At 38.8% G+C, this 26,102-nt stretch overlaps 2 protein-coding genes across 3 annotated transcripts in view; both read right to left on the bottom strand.

Moving 5' to 3' along the window:
• Positions 1-1,170: 1,170 nt before the first annotated feature.
• Positions 1,171-6,406, bottom strand: LOC106090786 (RNA-binding protein 45). Of its 2 annotated transcripts, none has more exons than XR_001221896.2 (8): positions 5,936-6,406; positions 5,281-5,873; positions 2,870-2,933; positions 2,711-2,808; positions 2,546-2,652; positions 2,309-2,479; positions 2,076-2,226; positions 1,171-1,986 (listed from the first exon to the last, which is right to left on the bottom strand). XR_001221896.2 is itself a non-coding variant. In XM_013257087.2 (8 exons), the coding sequence occupies exons 1-7, from the start codon at positions 6,253-6,255 to the stop codon at positions 2,152-2,154; spliced, it is 1,428 nt and encodes a 475-aa protein (XP_013112541.2). In that variant the 5' UTR covers positions 6,256-6,405; the 3' UTR covers positions 1,171-1,798; positions 2,140-2,151. The 2 variants fall into 2 exon arrangements, 1 of the variants encoding a protein (XP_013112541.2); XM_013257087.2 differs by having other exon boundaries at positions 1,171-1,798; positions 2,140-2,226; positions 5,936-6,405.
• Positions 6,407-15,930: 9,524 nt separating this feature from the next.
• The window catches only part of LOC106090779 (protein bric-a-brac 1), a 218,447-nt gene continuing 208,275 nt past the window's right edge, over positions 15,931-26,102 (bottom strand). The window contains exons 2-4 of the mRNA XM_059369264.1: positions 17,925-17,982; positions 17,410-17,837; positions 15,931-17,325 (exon numbers count right to left, since the gene is read on the bottom strand). Coding sequence (XP_059225247.1) covers positions 16,012-17,325; positions 17,410-17,837; positions 17,925-17,982 — 1,800 coding nt within the window. The 3' untranslated portion in view covers positions 15,931-16,011. The remainder of the gene's footprint in view (positions 17,326-17,409; positions 17,838-17,924; positions 17,983-26,102) is intronic.

Below are 26,102 nucleotides of genomic sequence, written 5' to 3'. Positions count from 1 at the left end.
TGACCAAAGATGTGTGCGGTCTAGCGTTGTCCTAGTGGAATATGACACCTTTACGATTGACCAATTCTGGTCGCTTCTCCTTGATGGCTGTATTCAATTTGTCCAATTGTTGACAGTAAACATCCGAATTAATCGTTTGGTTGTCATTGTTGTTGTTGTAGCAGTGAGTTATACACTGAGGCGGCAGCCCTTGCCGATGAAGAAGTCCATCGGGTCAATCCGGTACGTACAACCGGCTGCTATGGGATTGAATCGTTAGGTTCCTTGGAAGCAGCTCAAAATATACCACACCCTTCCAATCCCACCAAACAGACAGCATAACCTTCTTTTGGTGGATATCAGCCTTTGAAGTGGTTTGAGCTGGTTCACCATGCTTGGACCATGATCGTTTTCGACTAACGTTGTTGTAAACAATCCATTTTTCATCTCCAGTTATGATTCGTTTTAAAAACGGATCGAATTCATTGCGTTGATTAGGTTTGTGAAATGAATTTCTTTCAATACATGTGGTTTCCATATTAAAATTGACACCAAACAAATAAATGTAAACAAAATTTCGCGCAAATTTTTTTTAAGGCAAGCTAAAAGTAACAGCTGATAACTGACAGAAGAAAGAATGCAATTACAGAGTCACAAGCCGTTGAAAAAATTTCTCAACCCCGACTATATAACTACTATATTTCCGACAATTACTTTTTGGGTAACTCAAATATATATTCAAAGGATAATATATATTTGGGAGCAGGCTCTGCGGAGCGGGCCCGGATCAGCTAGTAGCTTTTATATAAATCGATCTCTTGATTTTTACTCATTTTCGATGATGGTATAGTATCGCTACTATCGATATTTATTATTAAAAATATTGAATTTTCGTTTCATTGTCTTTCACGTCGAGCTTAATGACCAAGCGAATACAACATCCAAAGGAGAGATTGATAATTGAGTCTTGAAGAAAAGAAATTGCCAGTTCCTTAGCCAAGGCAGGACACATGTCACCCCACTGGTGGACACGTTTCGATGATTGGGTAGCATTATCTAGAATTTTGCGAATATCGATAGTTTGCCAGCTCTAATATATGGCGGCAACATATGATAAGTCCACTTTTCAAACCTTTTCTACATCCTTCACTTACCTTTGGTACGCTCTTGGATCAAATCATAAAATTTTACTAATTTTTGTTATAGGTATTTATTTATGTTTTGTTTTTTCGTTTCCAGGTCTCGCTTAATACTGAGATCCGTAGTTATCTTGGTTCTCCTGAAAAAATCATATTTCACCGATTGTCCACATAGTTTTGTGATTATATTTTGTAAAACATAAAATATAAATATGTACTTAATAGAGCATTTCAAGTATTATTGCACCAAATGGCGTTTAAATATCGATTGTTTTTTTAAAAATATATATACTTTGTTTTAGTATTTTTCAAATACTTCAAAAAAAGGTGCTGTTTTGTTTGTTGTTGGTGGTGGTGGTGGAGGAGACGTTTAGAAGAAGAGTCTAGTCATACTTAATAAGAATTGTAATTGTCGCTTCATCTTACTGTAGTTAGGTGTCTGTGTATATAAATGAGTGTGGGGGGTGGGGGGGAGTGAGATTAGAGAATAGGTTCTCATAACATTTATATGTATATTATCTATATGGAATAATATAGGTCCTTGCTTCCGTTCCGTTCCGTTATAATTCTGTTGCCAGTAGTAGGTAGGTGTCAGTTCAAAAATTCATAAACGTCCTTAAAGTTAAGTATGTGTCTCTGTTTATGTCCATACTCATATACTGTTCAGTAGTCCGTGATGTCTGTGAAAATAGAAAATAAAAATATCTTGTATGATGTTTGGCAACTGGACGAGAAGAATGTAGTAGTAGTAGGCACATAGAGAAGTACATAAATAAATCTCTGCAATGGTATAAGAAATAATGAGTGGGGGGATAGGCATTTCGTTATGGCCCCCCCCAAAAAAATGTGGCAAGCGAAAAGTCCAAGTCTGTGAAAAAGAGATTTTGTATTTATATGGGATGAGACAGCCTACATACACACTTATGTTCCTTTCCTTTTTTATAAGGATTTACTTACCCCATCAATTTGGCAAGAAATATTTGGGAATAGAATAAAGTGTTAACCCAATTCATACACTTACCAAGTGTTTGTTTTAATTGCGGCGCATGCGTTTGCGATTGCCATCAGTGTCATCGTTGTTGTGCTCACGTTCCTCAGCTTCCAAAACCTGAAGATTAAACAATAGACATAATATAACCTTTGTAGGAAAATTGATTTTTTTTTTTTGAAATCTTGTTTGCCAACCCTACCTTTATTCTGGTGCCACATATTTCCGCACCATGTAAAGTTTGCATAGCACTTTGAGCAGAATTTTTATCCGCGTATTTGACATAGCCACAGTTCTTATTGGGCAAGAAATACACATCCATGAAACCACGCCAACAGGAGAACACATTTTTGAGTATAGAAATGGGCACATTCTGTATTAGATAAAGCAAATGAACTGTGGAGAACTATTTTCGTTGCATCATAAAGGCAAGGCTTACCGCTGCTAATACTATAAATAAACGTTGTGCTACTTGGGCATCCTTGGGAGCCAAAGGTTCCATTGGCGGCAAAGGAACACTACATATGGAATCCATTTTTGTGCGTTCTATAAATGAAAAGGGGGCTTTAGTATGGTTTTGGGTTAGCTTATGGCTATGGCTTACTTTCTATGAAGGAAGTATCAATGCGTGAGGAACTCATGCCAGAGACCTTAACGATTATCCTTTCACCAGCGGGATATTCCAAGCCATGCAATTTATCTCTGCAAAATAGTAATGGTGTTAGAGGAATAAATCATCATTGATGAGACGATTTTCAATTACTTGGCATAGATTGCTGCCTCTGGACTGTCATAGACAACAATGGCTTCATTTGTACGGGGACCACCTGGAAGAAGAAAGAAATATAAAGTTTAACAACCAACATTTTTACAACAATTTTTATAAAAACTTTTGTAGAACTCCTTCTAGCTCGAAGCAGATCAATTTTCTTGCTCAAGTCGACAGCAAAAACAAATGTTGAAAATTTTTCTAAAGAATATCTAACAAAATTTCTTAAAAAACATGACAAAAATTAAGGACATTCTCCCCTAGGTAATGACCAGCGTGGCACAATTTTGGCAGAGCAGATTGAAAGCTCCACGTTTTGCGCGGTGAATGAGCATGCCCCCATTAGGATTACGAGTAGGTGCAGCAGCTCGCCATACATTTCCATTGCATCCCCTCTGATCTCCTGCGTGACGTATCCTGGCAAGTTTTCATCTCTTTGGGGTCAGACCACCACCACTTAATTCTCACCATCGATCGACCATAACCTCTGAGCGCCGGACGTTTATCTATTAGAAGAAGGCCGATTGGGCTGGCTTCAGAGAGTATACCAATCGCCGCTTCAGTTAACTGCCACCACCCTCGGGGGTGCTAGAGGCCTAGAGGAAATTCTCGCTTTTTACCAGCCAGTCGAATACCTCAAGTGCGGCCCAATTTCCCGGCGCAGGCAGTGGTACTCGCAGACGAGCGTGATGGGATTCGTTGTATGGACCCCATTAATGCCAGAATCAGCGAGCGGAATCTGGAAATAAACAGGGTTGTCAACGAACATAAGCGGAGTTTGCGGCTGGAACACTTGGAGCAATGTAGCTTAGGCATTGGTTGTGTCTGGAACACTTGGAGCAATGTAAATTAGGCACCGGTTAGGCAAGCTGTGGTCCACTGTTAAGACACTCTCGACCTCAGTCACTTTTGGTGAAATAACCGTGACTGATTCGAAGAGATGCGCCAGGCTGTTCAACCGTCAATTTATTGTGCATAGCAAGAAAGACAGGGCTAGGAAAGCCATTCGCCGTATTCATGATCTGCGAGCCGATGAACAGCCATCACAATTTTCCATGGACGAAGTTAGGAATGCCATCCGTGGCACCAAATCATCCAAGGCGTTGGGCCCCGACGGAATATCTACATTGATGTTGCAGAATCTGGATTCCCCTAGAGTTGAGTACCTTACTACTGTCCTCAACCTGTCTTTGAACACTCTTATAAATAGTTTCCGATGTCTGGAAAATGGGCAGAGTGATCCCGCTACTGAAGCCTGGAAGGAACCATAGATTGGGGGAGTCGTATAGACCGATCTTCCTTCTCTCACCAGTAGCAAAGACGCTTGAGGCATTACTCCTCCCCAGCCTCGGAGAATTTCCATTCGCTGAGCATCAACATGGATTTCGAAGACTGCAGAGCATAACAACAGCTTTGCATGCAATCACTGCACACATTTGCCCTGGCTTCAATCAGCCCAGGCCATGTGATAGGACGATCCTCGTGGCACTGGACCTATCGAAGGCATTCAGCCATGCCAAATTATTTGAGGACATCTCCAACACATCCCTCCAGCCAGGCCTGAAACGCCGGGTCGCGAATTGTCTGTATGGTAGCCAGTCATTTGTGGAATTTAGGGATAAGAAGTCGAAGCACCGTGGAGCGAAACAGGGAGTTCCCCAAGGAGGGGTGATATTTCCGGCACTGTTTTACTTCTACCTATGCTCCATTCCACCCCCTTCAGACGGCATAGAGATCGTATCATATGCGGACGAATGTACGATCATGGCATCAGGCCCCCCGCCCACCTATTGATGACATCTGCAATAGGTTTAACATTTACCTCAATGAACTTGCCTCATATTTCGCTGCAAGAAATTTGAAAATATCTGCCACAAAATCTGCAGTCTCATTGTTCACTACATACATGCATGAGGTGCGTAGGGAGCTGAAAGTGATGTTGGACGGAGTGAAAATTCCGACCATCAAGTGTCTCAAAATACTTGGTGTCACATTTGATAGCTCTTACAAATTCTCCTCACAAATTCGCCACAGCAATTTGAGATAAAGTCAAAAGTAGAAACAAGGTCCTCAAGGAAACAAGGTGCCGTCAGGTCTTTCACTGAGACCCTCCACTCGATACCGCTGATTGTACGCGACTGCAGTTGCAGCTACTCCGTATATGAAGCATCCCACTATCCGCAACCTGTGGAAGCGTCCGGTAGCTCTTAGCTGAGCTTCCCGTGATAACTACATATGACCACCACACATATCGGAGCTTAGGTTGCCGCCTGTGTGGGAAGACAACGGCATAACACATTTAACAAAAAATTATTCGCATAGAATACCAGCATTTTACCTTAACTGTCTATAGCTGGACGAATGTCCTGTATATTTAAAATATTATAAAAAAAACAATTACTTACATTCCCTCGTAATTTTACAGTTATCCAATCCTGGGATAATGTCAAACAATCGCCATAGTTGATCCTGATTCACACAATTGCTAACAATTACCTCCAAACAGGATGGAGTGGGGTTTTGTACATTTTGCATACGCAAAAACTGGGCCATTTCCTTGTTGCTTGAAAGATTATTCCAATTATTGAAACCACCACCATTGCCTCCACTGTTGTTGAAACCACCTCCCATGCCACCAAAACCACCACCGAAATTATTGCCACCACCTCCACGACCACCCATCATGGAATTGTCATCGCGGCCATTGCTATCCCTCAGTGAGCGGCCAGAATCTTTGGGCTCTGCAAATACAGCCTTGTATTTGGCCGGGCAACTTTCAAAGGCCACAGCAGCCTCATAGAAACTCGAATAGCGTATGTAACCAAAACCTTTGGGATTGCCCGATTGTTTCTCACGCAATAGAGTAATATTTTCCACATTGCCCCATTGGCTGAACTCCTCACGCAGTTCTTCTTCGGTGGCTGTTTTGGGGCAAACAATAAAGAGGCGTACATACTTTTCGTGTTCGTTGTCCGATTTGCTGGAACCCTGATTGCGACTGAGTATCATAAAAAGCAGAAATTAACTTTGGAAAACAAACAAAAAAAATAGACAACTTACTTTGCAGCCACAAGCACTTTGAGTGTGCGATCCAATGAACCTATTGTCTTGCCATTCATCTCTTCCTGGGCCTTGGCCGCCTCCGAAGTCTTGGCATATTTTATGTATGTTATACCTTTATTATCTCCACTGTGTTTATCCTTTACCACCCATATATCCTCAATTTCTCCAAATTTAGAAAATGCCTCTCGGAAATCCTCTTCCGTATGCGCCTTATTGCAGATAATAAAAAGACGGGACATTGGGGGCTCATCACCGCTTGAATCACCACCACGACCGCCACGTCCACCATCCCGTGATTGTGATCGATTTTCATACATATTTTTTTCAATAATTTTATTTACAGTAGCTGCGATAGTTTCTTTTTACACAAATTTTAACAAATACCGGCTAAAGTGAATGAATTTGCAATAATTTATGAAAATTAGGCTGTATGTACCTACAAGCTACAGATAAGGAGTCTACAAACCGATTTTTGTGTTTAAAATCGTAATCGTCTGTGGATTCGACAACAAAACTTAGTAATCGATTTTCAAGTTTAAATAATACATTCACAATAGCCCACAATAACAATTATAGTACTGCGCCGAATGCAAATAACGACGACGTTGAAATGTTGCACAGTGATTATGAGTCAAATCTAATGAAAATATTTTTGCAAATTTTGATAGTCATAAAATAGCTTTGATGTTCTTTATAGGGGTTAATGGTGAAATGGTTGCTTTAAGTATACGGGACTGGGGGTCCGTAGTAGTTGTAGCGACTGACTCATTACATAATTACCAGGTAGTGTACCGTTAACAGATGAGTAACAATTTTTCTCGCAAAGTGCAATATCTGTCAACGAGTTTTGGTTGTGTGTGTGTGTATTAAAGTTAAGAACTATAAGACACACAAACATCGAAAAATGGCGCGTTACATACACAAAATCAGAATTGCACTAATCACAGATTATGACAGATAGTGCACTCAATATATTGTTGTTGGGCAACTGCCACTACCTTTAAATAAATATATCTTGGATCAAAGCCTCTGGTGAAAATCGAAGCCACTACCTCCGCACTGGTAAACTCTCTAACAACTCAGGTACCGGGGCCCTTATTTCATTACTTACATGCTAGAAATATGTACATATATCCAAATAAAACAATCAAAAATTTTATTTTAACTTTTTTCCAAAAATTTTTATTTTTATATCTGTATAATATTTATATTAGGGTTTTTTGTTGTGGTTGTGTTTCCTTTTACTGACATTCATCAAATTATGAGTTACTTTTAAATACATGCGATACACAAAGAAATTGTTTAAATAAATTATTAATTAATAATTACGGTTGTAGTTGTTGCTGTTAATAGGTTTAGAGAATTTGCACTAAAGTTATTATTGTAGTTAACAAATACTTTGTTTTTATATGACTTTTTTACTTTTTTTATTAATAAGATATAAATACATGTAGTCCTCGGTGAGAGTAAACAGTAGCTTTGGCTACGCTTCATTTTAGCTCTATCCAATTCAAAGTCAGCTGCACTGTACTGTATTAAATTTCCAGAGTTTTTTGCACTGGGTAGTTATCGAAATGTGATGTGATCACGCTTGCATTTGTATTGTATAGTACTAAAATAAAACAGGGCTACTGTTTACCATTGCGTGTGATGGTGTTGGTTCTTGAGGATCATTTGGTTTGGTAGGTAACAGAAATAGTAAAGAGTCTATTCAATGATATTTATGCTTACAGTTCTTGTTGTTTTTGTGAGAATAATAAAGGAGATTTTTTTATAATTCCATGTTTTTTTTTTCTAAAACCTAGATTTTATGTGCTCAGTTCCAAAAGTTTGAGATAAGCTGAATTGAATTTTAACTAATGAAGATAATTGTGGTGTTTTATTTTAGTCTTATTAGAATTGCAGTGCAAAGTTGTACTAATAAGTTATCGATATTATCCGATAATAGATAATAAAAAAGATTTACGATCGTTAATTTACTTTAAGGCCTAAACAGAATAAGCGCGTTGAGGAGTGTCGGGTTGAAAAATGCAACTCTCCAAACAAATGTCAAAAAATCAACTCGCAAAAGTTAAACAATTTTTAACTTTGACGACCAAAAACATTTCTTCAAGTGTGGCAACACAGAATGGCGCTCGCTTCGAACGTCAGAGTTGAAAACTTTTTAACTTTTCCGCGTTGCTTTTTGGGAATTTGTGTACAGAGTTGCATTTTTTGCGTCGCTCAAAGCCAAAACTCAACGCGCTCAATCTGTATAGACCTTTATTCCTGCAGTGCAGTGCAATGCAAAATGGTTTAAAAATGACATCTATCCAGCACAACTAAGTTGTGGATAAATTACCAGTGCAGGCTTATGTAGAACATCTATTGTCATATGTTTTTCACAATTAAGTGTGGCCACTTGCGGAAATACCTCTATTGTGAATGGCAAAATGAAATTAAAACCAATTATTTATACAATTGGGTGGACAAATCGTAATAAATTTTATGTGACTGCTATGCCCACACATGTTTTGCAAATTTTACAAATATTGGCAGCTGGCGTTACCACTTCATAGCAACCACCTTGCGCAGGTAACTTTTTATATTCCCACCACCGATTTAGGGTCTTAGGCTCATAAAAGCCGCATTTATTATACGATTTTGCTGAAATTTGGGACAGTGAGTTGCGTAAGGCCCTCCCACATTCCATTTTAATTTGGCCAAGATCGGTCCAGATTTGGATATTGCCGTTCTCTCGATTTGAGGTTTTGGGCCCATAAAAGGCGCATTTATTGTCCGATTGTGCCAATATTTGGGACAGTGAGTTGTGTAAGGACCTTCGACATCCTTCTTCAATTTGGCTCAGATCGGTGCAGTTTTGGATATAGCTGCCATATAGACCGATCTCTCCATTTGAGGTTTTGGGCCCATAAAATGTCGCCAAAATTTGGAACAGTGAGTTAGGTTTAGCCCCTCGACATACTTTTGCAAAATGGCACAGATCGGTTTAAATTTGGATAAAGCTGTCATATTGACCGATCTCTCGATTTAAGGTTTTGGGCCCATAATAGGCGCATTTATTGTCCGATGTCGCCAAAATTTGGAACAGTGAGTTAGGTTTAGCCCCTCGACATACTTTTGCAAAATGACACAGATCGGTTTAAATTTGGATAAAGCTGCCATATTGACCGATCTCTCGATTTAAGGTTTTGGGCCCATAATAGGCGCATTTATTGTTCGATGTCGCAAAAATTTGGGACAGTGAGTTAGGTTAAGCCCCTCGACATTCTTCTACAATTTGGCTCAGATCGGTCCAGATTTGGATATAGCTGCCATATAGACCGATCTCTAGATTTAAGGTTTTGGGGCTACGAATTTTTTGTCCGCTTTCGCCGAAATTTGGGACATTGAGTTGGGTTAGGCTCTTCGACATATCTTTAAAACTTGGCCCAAATCGGTCCATATTTGGATATAGCTGCCATATAAATTTTAAGTCTTGGCCCCATAAAAGGCGCGTTTATAATTCGATTTCACTGAAATTTGAAATGGTGATTTGTGTTAGGCTTTTCGACATCCGTGTCGTATATGGTTCAGATCGGTTTATTTCTAGGTATAACTACTTAAAAGATCAATGTTTTTTATACACAATTGAACAATTACTTGTACTTATAAGTATTTGGTACAAATCAGAACATATTTCGATATAGATGCTATGGGGCATAAGGTATGAATTTTCACCGGATTTTGACGAAAGGTGGTTTAAATATATACCCGAGGTGGTGGGTATATTCAAAGTTCGGCCCGGCCGAACTTAACGCCTTTTTACTTGTTATTTAAAAACAACAGTTTTCCCAAGCAAGCAAAAAAAAACCAACCAAAACAAAAATCAGCTGTTGTTCTGCAAATTTTCACTGGAAGTCGTTCGAGTATTTTTGCTTGCAAATTTTTTAAAGAGAGTAAAATGGCTTTTGCTCTTCTGCTTCAAATTTTTTAAAGAGAGCAAAATAGCTCTTGCTCTTCTGGAAATTTTTACTGGAAAAGTACGCGAACAGCCCTTTTATTTCAATCCAGTGCAAATCATATGGCCTGGATAGTATATCAATGCAAAGTTGTACTGCTTAATTATCGATATCATGCGATAATAAGAAATGAATATCATTTGCTCTATCACAGATGGGCAACAACACACAACCTCGTTTGGCTGACTCTATTTCATTTATTGGGTTGCCCAAAAAGTAATTGCGGATATTTTAAAAGAAAGTAAATGCATTTTTAATAAAACTTAGAATGAACTTTAATCAAATATATTTTTTTACACTTTTTTCTAAAGCAATCTAAAAGTAACAGCTGATAACTGACAGAAGAAAGAATGCAATTACAGAGTCACAAGCTGTGAAAAAATTTGTCAACGCCGACTATATGAAAAATCCGCAATTACTTTTTGGCAACCCAATAGTTGATGATAATCACACAAACACAGTTTGGTCTTTTCAATAGTGGCGGTGTACCCATCACTGATTTAAATTCAAATTACATTAATTTACAGGTAAAAGCAGTTGTCCAACATTAAAATATTGAGTGAACTATCTGTCAAAATCAGCGATTATTACAACTCCGATTTTGTGTTTATTATTGGTTCGCGCCATTTTTCGTTGTTTGTGTGTGCTATTGTTCTTAGCTAAAATGCACACACACACAACCAAATCTCGTTGACGTATAGTGCACTTCGCGAGACAAATTGCAATCAGCTGTTTGCTGTACGCTACCTGCCCATTATGTCATGTTTAAATTTTATTTAATATCTTTTTAGAGAAAAAAAAAACATTTAAAATCTAATAAAATAAAAGCAGACTCTTTTGAGAAACTTTGGAACTGTAGCACAGAATGATTTAGATTTTATATACTGTATGTATGTTATTTTTGGATTTTTATAGTAATATATTTCTATGCTGGTTTGCTATTGTTGTTGTGATTTAAACATATTATTTTTATTTAATTTTTCTCTTTTTTTAACTATAGAGGAATACAAATACAATTAGCAAATTATAATAAAAAATATTTTTTTTTTGTTAAAAATCGTATAGATAGAAAAATGTGTGCTTTTTCATTTCTAAAGACAAACTCAAATGGTAATTAATGTCATGTTTTAGAAATCAGGCAATACATTTGCTGTGGGAATTTTTAAGGGTAATTATTTGTGAAATTGCGCTATCCTTTTTGGGGATTTTAAAAATGGATCGTTATAAAACTAACGTTACATTTAGAGAAAAGTTTAATATTTGAAGTTGTTTTTTGTTTGTTAATCAGTTGTTGTGTTTTACTTTAGTCCTATCTAGTGCAAATCAGATGTTTTGGATAGTTGTCGATATCATGCGATAACAAATAATAATAATAATCGATTAAATGTGAAATGCACAATCAAACACCGCCCAGAAACCATGGCTCAAAACTTACTGAGTTTTATATTATTCCTATGTAGTGCAAATCAGATGTTCTGGATAGAATATCAGTGCAAAGCTGTTCTGGTAAGCTATCGATATCATGTGATTACAGATAATAAGAAACGATTAATCGTGATGTACACTATAGGGTTGGTATTCTATTCTGCTTCCGGAATAGTCGCTGAAAAATTTTAATTGTTCCATGAGCGGAATTTGACAGCAATCAAATGTTTTTGTTTGCATACCCAAACACTTTTTAACACATTTCGAACCGAACACTGATTTTGGTAATAAAATTCAATGATTTGCAAGCGTTGCTCGTTAGTAAGTCTATTCATGATGAAATGTCAAAGCATACTGAGCATCTTTCTCTTTGACACCATGTCTGAAATCCCACGTGATCTGTCAAATACTAATGCATGAAAATCCTAACCTCAAAAATCATTTAGAACATCAGTCGTCAGGATTGCCATGATATGTTTTTTCACAAATTAGTGTGGCCACCCACAGAAATTCTCTATTGTGAATGGCAAAAAATTTGCGTGCACAAATCTTTAACAATTTTATTTGACTTCTATGCCCACACATGTTTTCCAAAATTTAATTTATAAATTTTACAATTATTTACACTTTAACCTCGTATTGTTTTGACAGGTTGTCAAATGGCGTTACCATCTCTACCACCTGGCAAACAAACCGACTTGCACGGGAACTTTTTTTGCGTTTTATTTTCGCCCATCACTGCTAGTCTCAAGACATATTCATTTACAGGTAGTCCCAGTTGCCCAACAACAAAATATTGAGTGCACCATCTGTCAAAATCAGTGATTAGTCCAACTTTGATTTTGTGTATGTCACTAGTCCGCGTCATTTTTCGTTGTTGGTGTGTGATATGGTTCTTAACTATAATACACACACACGACCAAAACTCGTTGACAATAGTGCACATCGCGAGAAAAAACTATACTCAGCTGTTTACGGTACTCTACCTGGTAATTATGCCATGGCTTGTCTATTCGGTACTAAAATAAAACACAGCAATTGTAAATAGTGTCCGGCTGGGAAAACCTAAATTTTCAGAGAATTTTGAAAAAAAAAATCCACACAGTATTAGGATTAATATTTCTTGGTTCATATACAAAAAAAATCTAAAATAAAAATTGTATTTTCAAAAAAACTTATGTTAACAAATTTTTAATTTACTATAATAAAAAAGAAAAAAAAAACAGTATACAAATATGTGTCAATGCACACCATTAATAATTCATTGTTTTGTGTTTTTGTTTGTGTAAAAATTGTTTGTTTTTGTTTTTTTTTGATTTGTCTAATTTATAAATTTTTGAATTTTATTCCGAAAGGCAATTTTTGTTGTTTTTACGACGACCTAAATGTAAAATTTTGTTTTTCCTAAAAGTTGTTTTTTTATTCTTTGTTTTGTAATGTTTGCTTTGTCACACAATGTGTTTGTTTTGATTTGTTTCCAAACAATTTTTTTGTACATTTTTGATTAAGAAAATAATTAGTTTCGTTTTAAAAACAAATATAACTTTGTTATTAAATTAATTTTAAAATTTAACAAAATTTTTGGTGCACACATTTTATTTTAAAATTTTTCTTTTTTTTGAAATTTAAATTAAAGGCAATGGCTCCAAATATAAAATAAATAAATTAGAATGGAAAGACTAGGGAAGTATAACATGAAGAAAAAAGAATACTTTATTGTAAATATTACTTAATACTATGAAGAGATCCTTAGGGGTTTTTTGTTTTCTGTTTATTTTGATTTTGTGTTTTTTTTTTCGTTTAATTCTTATTTTTTGTTTTTAAGTTTGATTTCTAATAATTTTTAAAAATACTTGTTACTCATACTCATTGAAATGGATCTACACTAAAATTAGAGTCCTACGTACATATACTCTCTTTTTCGCTCTCTTTCTGGGTCTCATCCGTTTCTTCGGTAAGAGATTGTAACATATTTTACTTGTTTTTGTGTGTAATTGTGTCTTGCATGTGAATTTGTTATGTTGCTCACACTAATGTAATATTATCATGCTGCTGTTGTTGTTGTTGTTGTCTACATGTATGTTATTAAGTGGTTGGTTAAATTTCTCAATGAATGCACAATTTGTAAGAAAGAGTTTGTAATTATAAATAAGTGGTAGAGAAGTTGTTGGATGCCAAAAGTTTTCGATTTTTGGTTAATTATCGATTTTTGGTTAACTATCGATTTTAGGTCAATTATCGATTTTTTTTATTATTTAGGGGAGTTGGGTGTTAGGTTGCTTTATATTTATCCTATCGTTAGGAGTTGTTATCGAAAGGAGCAAAAACATCATTGTGTGAAATGAGGTTTTTTCACATATGGATAGGGTGATCATTTTTTCACCTAGTGATTGTGAATGACACCACTTTTGTAATTATAAATAAGTGGTAGAGAAGTTGTTTGATACCAAAAGTCTTCGATTTTTGGCTAATTATCGATTTGAGGTCAATTATCGATTTTTTTTTTATTTAGCGGAGTTAGGTGTTGTTGCTTTAAATTTAGTTTGTCGTTAGGAATCGTTATCGGAGCAAAAACATCATTGTGTGAAATGATGCTATTTCACATATGGAAGGGTGATCATTTTCTCACCTAGTGATTGTGAAATGACACAACTTTTTGCCCGAAATATACAGAAGATGCTAGGTGTTACCCAGGATGCACTTATCAGGTGAGGTCATTCGAACAGCTGAGTACATTTTTATACCCACCACCATAGGATGGGGGGTATATTCATTTAGTCATTCCGTTTGCAACACATCGAAATATCAATTTAAACAGTGAGTAGTTTAAGGCTTCCCGACAACTAACCCAAGTATGGTTCAGATCGGACTATATTTAGATATAGCTACTATATAGACCGATCTCCTGATAAAGGGTCTGAAGACCGATTTCGCTGAAATTTGCAACAGTGGGTTATTTTAAGCCTCCCGACACCTGACTTAAATATGGTTAAGATCGGATTATACTTAGATAAGGTTGCCATATAGACCGATCTCCCTATAAAGGGTCTGAAGCCCATAAAAGCTTTATTTATTATCCGATTTCGCTGAAATTTAAAACAATTGGTTATTTTAAGCCTCCCGACACCTGACTTAAATGTGGTTCAGTTCGGACCATATTTAGATATAGCTACCATATAGACCGATCTGCCGATAAGGGGTCTGAAGCCAATAAAAACTTTATTTATTGCCCGATTTCGCTGAAATTTTACATGGTGAGTAGGTTAAGACCTCCCAATATCCGACCTTAGTATGGTTATGATCGGACTATATTTAGATATATCTGCCATGTAGACCGATCTGCCGATAAGCTTTATTTATTACCCGATTTCGCTGAAGTTTGAAACCGTGAGGTTTTCTGAGTCTCACGATATCCGACCTTAATATGGTTCAGATCGGTTTATAATTGGATACATCTGCCAAAAAGACCAATACTTTGTTCTTTAAAATTGAATAGTGACGCATATATATTAGACCAATTAATGTCCGTGCCGAATTTGGGTGCTTAAGTTATCCAATTTTCACCAAATTGTGACGAAATGGAATTTACATTTTTTAGGTGGTGGGTATCAAAAGTTCGGCCTGGCCGAACTTAATGCCTTTTTACTTGTTTTCGTTTGCAATATGATGGGAAATTTGCAATAGTATCGATATTTAGAAATATCGAATGTGCGATTATCGATAGTTTGCCAGATCTAGTCTGTGTATTGACATGGCTTCTTTATACATCGATCTCCTGGTTTTTATCTTCACATTTTCGTATGATATATAGCTGGTGGGAACATAGACTACCGATAGAATAAATGCCCCATCCGGCTCTTTGCAAATAGAAATAAACTATTGTAGAAAATTTGGGCAACTGGATAATTGTGAATGGACAAAGAAGATATTGTGAATGCAGAAAAAATATATTTAGCTAACATTAAACTTATTTTGTTATTATGTTCGTCACCATAGGATGGGGGTATACTAATCTAGTCATTCCGTTTGTTACACCTCGAAATATTGATCTGCGACCCCATAAAGTATATATATTCTGGTTCCCCTCGACATTCTGATTCGATATAGCACATTTCCTCCGCAAGGGGAAGTCTTAGTACATATTTCTTCCGTAAGGGATAGTTTTGGTACACATTTCCTCCGTGAGGGGAAGTTTTAGTACACACTTCCTCCGCAAGGAGAAGATTTAGTACACATTTCTTCCGTAAGGGGTAGTTTTAGTACACATTTCCTCCAAAAAGGGTATTTGTATTACCCTTTTCTGTGCTTGAACTATCTCTTTCCAAGGAAACAGCAAGATTAAGTAACTTTCCTCTGCAATTTTAATACCTTCTTTCCAAAACTATGTAACTTTGGTTCCTTTTCCTTCAAAAATATGTTTTGTGAAGTTCTCTTTCCTTCGGGAATCTGTAGCAAAGTGTCCATTGGAATCCATTCAGATATTCGACTATGACATCTATAAATCCAACTCCCCTAAATGTTAAATAAAAAACCTAATATCGAACAAAATATTCTAGAATTTTTTTTTTAAATAATACTTGAAGGTTGTGTTGTATGAATGTTTTGGTGGGTGTCTGTGTTGTGTGTGTGGTTTTAAGTGTTATATCCTTAATCGCTAGTTGTAGTGATGGGTTCGAGTTTAATGCCCGTGGAACTTATGTTGCTGCTGCTGCTACTGGCCGCAGAAGAGACTACAGTCGCCGTTGATGTTGTGGGGGCAGCCGATGAGGCCATTCCACCACCGGCATCCGTTGCCGACGATATTGCTACACTACCCAATGCTGACGATGAGGAGGAGTCCATAGCTCCCGTTCCCGTCGCTGTGGGCAGGCCATAAGTGGAGCTGGACGAAGACGCTGTTATTGTGGCGGTGGTCATGGTGGCTGTTGTTGTGCAGGCTGAGGAGGACGTTGAAGAGACATTTGTTGCCGCCGCTGCAGCTGCTGCTGCTGCACCCACAATATCCGCTATGTCATCGGCAAAAAGGCGCGATGGTGAGAAGGGTCTTGCCGGCTTGAAGGCCATCTCAAGACCCAACTCCGTCAGCGGCGAAACACTGTGCGACGGACTGGATCGCCTTAAAGGCGAAACGGTGGACGATGATGATTTGGTGGAAGAAGCTGTCGTTGTTGCCGTGGAAGATGGATGCTGCAGATGGCTGTGGGTTGGCGGCCCCACCATCGTTGCACTACCGGATGGATGACTTAGGGATAAATGGTGGTGCTGGCCATAGGACAATTGATGCTGGGCCGGGTGATGCGGATGTTGATGGTGCGTATGATGTTTGTGCTGCTGTTGTTGTTGTTGCTGCTGCTGCTGCTGTTGTTGATGCAACACATGTTGTTGCTGCAAATGCAATTGTTGCAGCTGATGCTGCTGTTGCTGACTTAGAAGTGTTGAGGGATCACATCGTGATGCTGGTGAACCGGCCATATGTAGAGCGGCCGCCACTCCAGGTGGCAGCTGGCTTATGACAGGCAGCCCGGGTCCACACGGGGAGGGAGCATGTCGTGGACCCATCATTGAGCCTACAGCTCCGGAACTTGAGGTTGAACTGAGAGCCGGTGAAATGCTGGCCTTGGGTAACATCATACCCCCCGGACCTGAGGGTACTGGCAAGGCTCCACTGCCCGCCAAATGTGGAGGGAGATTGAAGAGACCTTGTCCAGCTCCCACCACATCGCCATGTGATTGGTGCTGTTGTTGTTGCTGTTGTTGTTGTTGCTGCTGCTGTTGCTGTTGTTGAGCGGCAGCCATTTGCATTTGTTGGCGTATGTTGTGGGCCACAGCAGCCACCGCAGCAGCTGTGGCCTCATGTGCCATCTGATCCCCCGAGGGCGTGGGGGTAGGTATGCCATTGGGACACTGAGCACTCACTCCGGGATAGGAAAGGCTGGGCTCCTGCTGAAATGGAAAAATAGGCTAAAAACAATGACATCCGTTAACAAGCGCAACGATCTGGTGTGAATCTTGTGCTCTCATTGTGTCGTGTGGCGACAGACTTACCGAGTGTCGGCCATAGGGTGGCATATGTGCTGCTATGCCCTCATCTTTGAGATCTTTACCTTCACGAAAGACCACAGTCTTAATGACTCCCTTGATATGCTCATCCGGCCAAATACCCAGTAAAATGCGTTGAGGACGTCCTCGACCTTTGGGCCTAAGATCAGGGCCACCATCTATAGAGGGTCCCAACATATTGTGCACACGATTGGCATACAATACGAATGTGGGATAGGGTATGTCGTACTTGCGGGCTGCTTGTGAAAGGGAGAGACCCTCTTTGAGAACACTAAATATGGCTTCGGCCATAGTCTCGGGACGCCAAGATTTTAGAGGACCACGTTCACGAAAACGCAGATGATGCATTAGATTTTGATTGGTATTCCAACATTTCTGCCACATCGATTGCAGTTGGTATTGATAGCTGTCTGCTGATTAATCATAAGGAGTGGAAAAAAATTAAAATGCAGGTGAGAAAGGAAAGGGTTTTGCGGCACAATAAAGTACAATAGACGAACCTGTTAGAGAGGAGCCTGAACCACCCATCCAAGCATGAGAATTTTCCATCATCTTTGCCTGAAAAGAAAGAGGACGAAAAGATTTGGTTTGATTTAAAAGGCTATTAAAAATATTTAAACTATCGACAACAAGGTTTTAACAATTATATCACGTAAAACCACAAAGGCTTTTAAACATGAGTTTCTTAACATAAGGTTTGAAGAAAAATTGATTTGGGAACCTAGTTTTAGTACACTTTCCCTTCGAAAAGGGTAGTTTTAGTACACTTTCCTTTAGGAAAGGATAGTTTTAGCACACTTTCATTGGGGAAAAATGGTTTTAGTACACTCTCTTGGGAAAGGGTAGTTTTAGTACACTTTCATTTGGAAAAGGGTACTTTAAGAACACTTTCCTTTGGGAAAGGGCAGTTTTAGTACACTTTTCTCTGGGATAGGGTAGTTTTAGTACACTTTCCGTTTTGAAAGAATAGTTTTAGTACACTTTCCTTTGGGAAAGGGTAGTTTTAGTACACTTTCCCTTCGCAAAGGGTAGTTTTAGTACACTTTCCTTTGGGGAAGAGTTGCTTAGTACACTTTCCTTTGGGAAAGGGTAGTTTTAGTACACTTTCCTTTGGGGAAGAGTTGCTTAGTACACTTTCCTTTGGGAAACGGTAGTTTTAGTGCACTTTCCTTTAGGAAAGTGTAATTTTAGTACACTTTCCTTTCAAAAAGGGTAGTTCGAGTACACTTTCCTTTAGGAAAGGATAGTTTTAGTACACTTTCCTTTAGGAAAGGATAGTTTTAGTACACTTTCCTTTGGGAAAGTGTAGTTTAAGTACACTTTCCTTTAGGAATGTGTAGTTTTAGTACACATTCCCTTCGAAAAGGATAGTTTTAGTACACTTTCCATTGTGAAAGGGTAGTTTTAGTACATTTTCCTTTGGAAAGGGGTAGTTTTAGTACACTTACCTTTGGGAAAGTGTTAGTACACTTTCCTTTCGGAAAGGGTGGTTTTAGTACACTTCTTTTGTGAAAGGGTAGTTTTAGAACAATTTCCTTTAGGAAGGGGTAATTTTAGTACACTTTCTTTTGGGAATGGGTAGTTTTAATTACACTTTCCGTTGATAAATGGTGGTTTTAGTACACTATCCTTTGGAAAAGTGTAGTTTTAGTGCACTTTCCTTTAGGAAAGTGTAGTTTTAGTACACTTTCCTTTCAAAAAGGGTAGTTCGAATACACTTTCCTTTAGGAAAGGATAGTTTTAGTACACTTTCCTTTGGGAAAGTGTAGTTTAAGTACACTTTCCTTTAGGAATGTGTAGTTTTAGTACACATTCCCTTCGACAAGGGTAGTTTTAGTACACTTTCCTTTGAGGAAGAGTTGTTTAGTACACTTTCCTTTGGGATAGGGTAGTTTTAGTACACTTTCCATTGGGAAAGGGTAGTTTTAGTACACTTTCCGTTGGGAAAGGGTAGTTTTAGTACACTTTCCTTAAGGAAAGTGTAGTTTTAGAACACTTTCCCTCCGAAAGGCGTAGGTTTAGTACACTTTCCTTTGGAAAGTATAGCTGTAGTACACTTTCTTTTGGGAAAGGGTAGTTTTAGAACACTTTCTTGTGGGAAAGGGTAGTTTTAGAACACTTTCTTTTGGGAGAGGGTTGTCTTAGTACACTTTCCTTTCGAAATAGGGTAGTTTAAGTACACTTTCCTTTAGGAAAGAATACTTTTAGCACACTTTCCTTTGGGAAAGGGTAGTTTTAGTACTCTTTCCGTTGGGAAAGGGTTGGTTTAGTACACTTTCCTTAAGGAAAGTGTAGTTTTAGAACACTTTCCCTCCGAAAGGCGTAGGTTTAGTACACTTTCCTTTGGAAAGTATAGCTGTAGTACACTTTCTTTTGGGAAAGGGTAGTTTTAGTACACTTTTCTTTAGGAAAGTTTAGTTTTAGTACGCTTTCCTTTGGAAAAGAGCAGTTTTAGTACACTTTCTTTTATGAAAGGGTAGTTTTAGAACACTCTCTTTTGGGAGAGGGTTGTCTTAGAACACTTTAATTTCGAAATAGGGTAGTTTTAGTACACTTTCCTTTAGGAAAGAATACTTTTAGCACACTTTCCTTTGGGAAAGGGTAGTTTTAGTACACTTTCCGTTGGGAAAGGGTTGGTTTAGTACACTTTCCCTCCGAAAGGCGTAGGTTTAGTACACTTTCCTTTGGAAAGTATAGTTGTGGTACACTTTCCTTTGGGAAAGGGTAGTTTTAGTACACTTTCCCTTAGGAAAGTGTAGTTTTAGTACACTTTCCCTTCGAAAAGGGTAGCTTTAGTACACTTTTCTTTGGGAAAGGGTAATTTTAGTATACTTTGCTTTGGGAAAGGGTAGTTTTAGTACACTTTCGTTGTGAAATAGTGGTTTTATTTTAGTACAATTTTCTTTGGGATAGGGTAATTTTAGTACCCTTTCTTTGGGAAAAGCTGGTTTAAGTACCCTTTCTTTGATAAAAGTTGCTTTTAGTAACCTTTCTTTGAAAAAGGGGGCTTTAGTACCCTTTCTTTCAAGAAATGGTAGGTTAAGTACCCTCTGTTTTAAGAAAATATACCCCTATTTTACACTGATTAATATATTATAATCACCCCATTGGTGCTCGTCAAGGTTCTACAACAAAAGTATTGCCCTTAACATTTCCTTTTTGATAATAGATCAACACTTAACTTTGCTTCATATACGTATTACCTTCAATGCCATATTTATTTTGATTATTTTTTTTATGAGCTGCCAACATGCAAAAAGTTGTAGCTTTGGTTATCGAATATCATTGGCCCCTTGGGGGGGAGGAGCATTGCAGTCTTATCTATTAAATCAACAAATTGCAGACTCGGAAAAATTATATATTCAGATAAGGATAAGAGAACCAGCACCGCCTTCATACTTTGCCATCAACATCAATGCCATACTAATGCAGGTACCGATAATCACTTAATTTGCCAAAAGAAAGCGTGGAAACCACGATGATAACATTGTTAAGTACCACACAAAGCAAAATGCGTGGGTGTTTGGGGGTGTTAGGCTAGGGTCCAAGAAAATGAGGCTAGGTAATGCCCACTTTAGTGGAAGGGGATGTCTTCAAAGTGTTTGTGTGTGTGTGTGTGTGTTCTAACACATACATATACCTATTCGCCGAATTTTCCAAGGAGGTCTAATGTAATATAATTAAATTTTCTACGGATTATAACATTTGAAATATGAATGCATGCCTGTTCTTGCAATGATATTTTGTACATAGAACCTCTATTGTGCCTGGCAGTAAGTGGGTGTTTGTGTGTAGGTGAGTATGTAATTCTATCGTCGTAAGTATGTACCACGGCCATGTTGTACATAGAGGAATAAATCAAACGTTCGTTCGTTAGTTACATGCCGAGTTGAGTGGCCCTTTATGGAATTAGATGTGTATGCCATTCCGTTCGGTTTGGTTTGGTTTGGCTTGCTTCGCTTTGCATTTAAATGCATATTTGACAGTCCGAATGTTTCTCTTTTGTGGCCATTAGAGAAAAGTATTTCACTAATTATCGAAATTATGCACACGACACAAGGACAGACGGACGTTTAGATGAATGGCAGGGAGATGGGAAGGTGGGAGGCTTAAACACCGCTATCAACGAACAAACGGCTACGACGACGACAACGGCGATAGGACACCAACATATAAATGGGCCTACAGGATCAGACTTTAGAATGCAGACTCTACAAGAGCGTGTGTTAGGCCTCAAAGTGTTGTGTGGTGCAGTGAGTGTGAGTGGGAGTGAGTCCTCTTGCATGCATGTGAGTATTCAAATATGCACTGTCACACCCCAATACTTAAACACAATCGCCTCGCATCTCCATCGAAAATAATGTCACAAACAAATGTCACACACACACACAAGCACACACCCCTCTTTCTCGCCTCCCTCGCTATCATTCCTACTCTCCATCGACATGTATTATTTAGACTAACAACAACAACTACAACCTCTACTGCTGGTCATACATTCTAACGGTTAATACGCTGTTTGTGTGGAAACGCGTTTGAATTTGGTGGGCAAGTGCCTACAATTGCCATTGCTGTTATGTGTGCCTGTGTGTGTGTTTGTAGAAAAGTGTTTGGTGTTCATCATTCTTTGCCTGTGCCCCCACCCCTCTCTACACGGCCGACCAACTGCAGCTCATTACATTGGCGGCAAATCGGCTGGTCTAATAACACTAATGCTTGTGGGCCACTGGGTAGCTTGTGTGTCCGTTGGCCTGTACATACATATGTGCGTGTGTGTGTGTGTGTTTGAGTGGGTGTTTTTTGTTTTGTTGCTGCTGCCAAAACTGCAAAAGTTGTTGTTTGTTGTATTATGTCGGTGGCAAACATTCAACTGCATTCTCAGTTTTATGTGCGCTTTAACAAACATGACATTTACAAATGCACATACACACACATACATACGTATGTGAATGCCCGCATCCCCATGTACACACTTTCATACACTTGCATATTTACTAATGCACAAAGACGCAGCATTCAAATGCCTGGCCAAGATGATTTCCGTGTTTTGTGTGCCTTTTGACGTTGCACTGTGGTTTAATTGGAGCCAAAAATGTGCCAATAATAGAAATTGATAGGGAGCCGCACTTTAAAGAGGGGTGACAATTTCTTATCTAGCTTACATAGAATACAGCAACAGATTGTGATACCACAGATGCAGCGAACCAAAGTTTCTGGTGGAAATAGAAATCAAGATCCCCTCAATGGTGAGCCGAGTATTTTAGTCTTCTATCAAGAGATATTGCTGTACGATATGTTCAGAATCGAAATTCAGCAGCCAAAAATATCGCTTATCTTTAACAGAACTCCAGTTGTAGATATCGTTTGCATATATTTTCATATTTTAGAAAACCTATTGAAAAAAGTTTTTTCTACGATTGGAGATTCGACGGATCAGGAGATATCACCATAGTGGCCTCCAACGGCAAATAATGCCTTATAATAATCACAAAATAATGAACTCTAAACAAATTATAAGAGCCCATCCGTTTTGCCCATTTTATACCCTCGACCATAGGAAGGGGTGTATACTAATTTCGTCATTCCGTTTGTAACACATCGAAATATTGATCTTAGACTCAACAAAGTATATATATTCATGATCGTCTTGACATTCTAAGTCGATTAAGCCCTGTTTGGTCGTCTGTCCGTCCGTCCATCTGTCCGTTTGTCGAAAGCACGCTTACTTTCGAAAGAATCAAGCTAGGCGCTTAAAATTTTGCATGAATGCTTCCTATTATTGAAGGTCGGTTGAGATTGTAAATAGGCTATATCGGTCCATGTTTAGAAATAGCTGTTATATAAACCGATCCTGGATCTTAATATCTTAACCTTCTAGAAGGCGCAATTCGTAACCGATTTGTCTGAGATTTTGCATGAGGCGTTTTTGTTAAAACTTCCAACAACTGTTATGAGTGTGGTCAAAATCCGGTCATAACCTGATATTACTCCCATATAAACCGATATCGGATCTTGATTTCTTGAGCCACTAAAGGGCGCAATTATAATCCGATTTTGCTAAAATTTTGCACGAAGTACATTGTTATGACTTCCAACAACTGTGCCAAGTATAGGTCGGTTCATAACTTGATATACCTCCCATATAAAATGATCTCCTGACTAAACTGTTTAAATCTCAAAGTTGCACAATTTATATTCAACTTTTACAACAACTTCTTCTACGACCATAAATATATGTTTTAAATATGGTCCGAATAGGTCCATACCCTGATATAGATCCCATATAAACAGATCTCCCGATTTTACTTCGTCAGCCACTATAGGGCTCAATTCTGATCCGATTTGGTTTAAATCACTTCTATTTTGGTCTCCAATAGCCAAACCAGGCACAAACCAATATCATAGCCATTCTCATCCTTTATCTTTTGGTTGCCTAAAGAGATATCGGGCAAAGAACTTGACAAATGCGGTCCACGGTGGAGGGTATATAAGATGAGGCCCGGCCGAACTTAGCACGCTTTTACTTGCTAGTAGTTCTATTCATTTATACCATCCTTCCTTCCATTCTTTCTCCCACCTTCTATTCAGAATAATAATTTTTTACATATATGTCTTCTATCCTTTCTTTCTTCCACACATCCTTCCTCCCACCCATCCTTCCATCCATCCGTCCATCCTTCTTTCCATCCTTTTATTCTTCCTTCCATCTATCATTCCTTCCATCTATCCATCCATCCATTATTCCTTCCATCCTTCCTTCCATCCTTCCTTCCATCCTTCCTTCCATCCTTCCTTCCATCCTTCCTTCCATCCTTCCATCCTTCCTTCCTTCCATCTATCCATCCTTCCATCTATCCCTCTTTCCATCCTTCCCTCTTTCCATCCTTCCTTCCTTCCATCCTTCCTTCCATCCATCCTTCCATCCTTCCTTCCATCCTTCCTTCCATCCTTCCTTCCATCCTTCCTTCCATCGTTCCTTCCATCCTTCCTTCCATCCTTCCTTCCATCCTTCCTTCCATCCTTCCTTCCTTCCATCTTTCCTTCCATCCTTCCTTCCTTCCATCCTTCCTTCCATCCTTCCTTCCATCCTTCCTTCCATCCTTCCTTCCTTCCTTCCATCCTTCCATCCTTCCTTCCATCCTTCCTTCCATCCTTCCATCCTTCCATCCTTCCTTCCATCCTTCCATCCTTCCATCCTTCCATCCTTCCTTCCATCCTTCCTTCCTTCCATCCTTCCTTCCGTCCTTCCGTCCTTCCTTCCATCCTTCCTTCCATCCTTCCATCCTTCCATCCTTCCATCCTTCCATCCTTCCATCCTTCCATCCTTCCATCCTTCCATCCTTCCATCCTTCCTTCCTTCCTTCCTTCCATCTATCCATCCTTCCATCTATCCCTCTTTCCATCCTTCCCTCTTTCCATCCTTCCTTCCTTCCATCCTTCCTTCCATCCATCCTTCCATCCTTCCTTCCATCCTTCCTTCCATCCTTCCTTCCATCCTTCCTTCCATCCTTCCTTCCATCCTTCCTTCCATCCTTCCTTCCATCGTTCCTTCCATCCTTCCTTCCATCCTTCCTTCCATCCTTCCTTCCATACTTCCATCCATCCTTCCATCCTTCCTTCCATCGTTCCTTCCATCCTTCCTTCCATCCTTCCTTCCATCCTTCCTTCCATCCTTCCTTCCATCCTTCCTTCCATCCTTCCATCCTTCCATCCATCCTTCCTTCCATCCTTCCATCCTTCCTTCCATCCTTCCTTCCATCCTTCCTTCCAACCTTCCTTCCATCCTTCCTTCCATCCTTCCTTCCATCCTTCCATCCTTCCATCCTTCCTTCCTTCCATCTATCCATCCTTCCATCTATCCGTCCTTCCATCCTTCCCTCCTTCCATCCTTCCTTCCTTCCATCCTTCCTTCCATCCATCCTTCCATCCTTCCTTTCATCCTTCCTTCCATCCTTCATTCCATCCTTCCTTCCATATTTTCTCACATCAAAGAAATGCAAAATTGTCCTGAGTTCTAAGTTTGGAGAGCTTACCATGTCCGTGTATGACGCCCAATGTCATTAGAACATTAGAAAAACTTTTCAGCGGTGGTTATCCCCCCCGACTCGGCTATAGAAAAGAGGCCCTTAATTGAATTTGAGTCGGACATCACTGGTTTGCATCTGGTTCTTAATGGAATGTTCATGGGCAAATTTGCATTTACTGTCCGATATACCGTAGTATTGACTCAATCATAAAGGATAACCTTTTTCAAGCTCAATGATTAAGGAGCTCCTTTATAAGCTCAGTGATAGAGTTGAGTTCGAATGGCTTGCCAAGGAGCAACACCACTTAGTAGAGAAGTTTATAAGGCTGAGCGAATAACCATTGCTAACAGTTTTTTATGATATTCTCGCCGGGATTTCCACACAGGCGTTCAGCGTTAAGGGCGTCATGCTCTGAGCTATATTATTATTTATTTTCATTCTTCCCTCATTCCATTTGTTCTTCCTTATTTAATTCCAATCTTCGCTACCTACTTTAAGATCCCTTACTTTTCCATCATTACATGATTGATACCACAGTATGCTACTTTGTTGTTGGGCTTAAATACTCATCCTCTGCCATCTACTCAACATTATCGGAAATACCATGCCATGCAATGGCCATTATTAAACAAATCATGTGACAGGTAATCA

Source organism: Stomoxys calcitrans, chromosome 1, assembly GCF_963082655.1.
Source record: "Stomoxys calcitrans chromosome 1, idStoCalc2.1, whole genome shotgun sequence".
Taxonomy (NCBI): Eukaryota; Metazoa; Arthropoda; class Insecta; order Diptera; family Muscidae; genus Stomoxys; species Stomoxys calcitrans.
This window is presented reverse-complemented; position numbering and strand designations above follow the sequence as displayed.

Bases quoted from the DNA above. Each gene is read 5' to 3' on its own strand.
- LOC106090786 (XM_013257087.2), bottom strand. From the start codon at position 6,255: ATGTATGAAAATCGATCACAATCACGGGATGGTGGACGTGGCGGTCGT. The intron at 5,874-5,935 runs GTAAGTTGTCTA...TATGATACTCAG, and splicing joins AAAGTGCTTGTGGCTGCAAA to TCGCAATCAGGGTTCCAGCA. The intron at 2,653-2,710 runs GTAAGCCATAGC...TTTCATTTATAG, and splicing joins TGATACTTCCTTCATAGAAA to AACGCACAAAAATGGATTCC.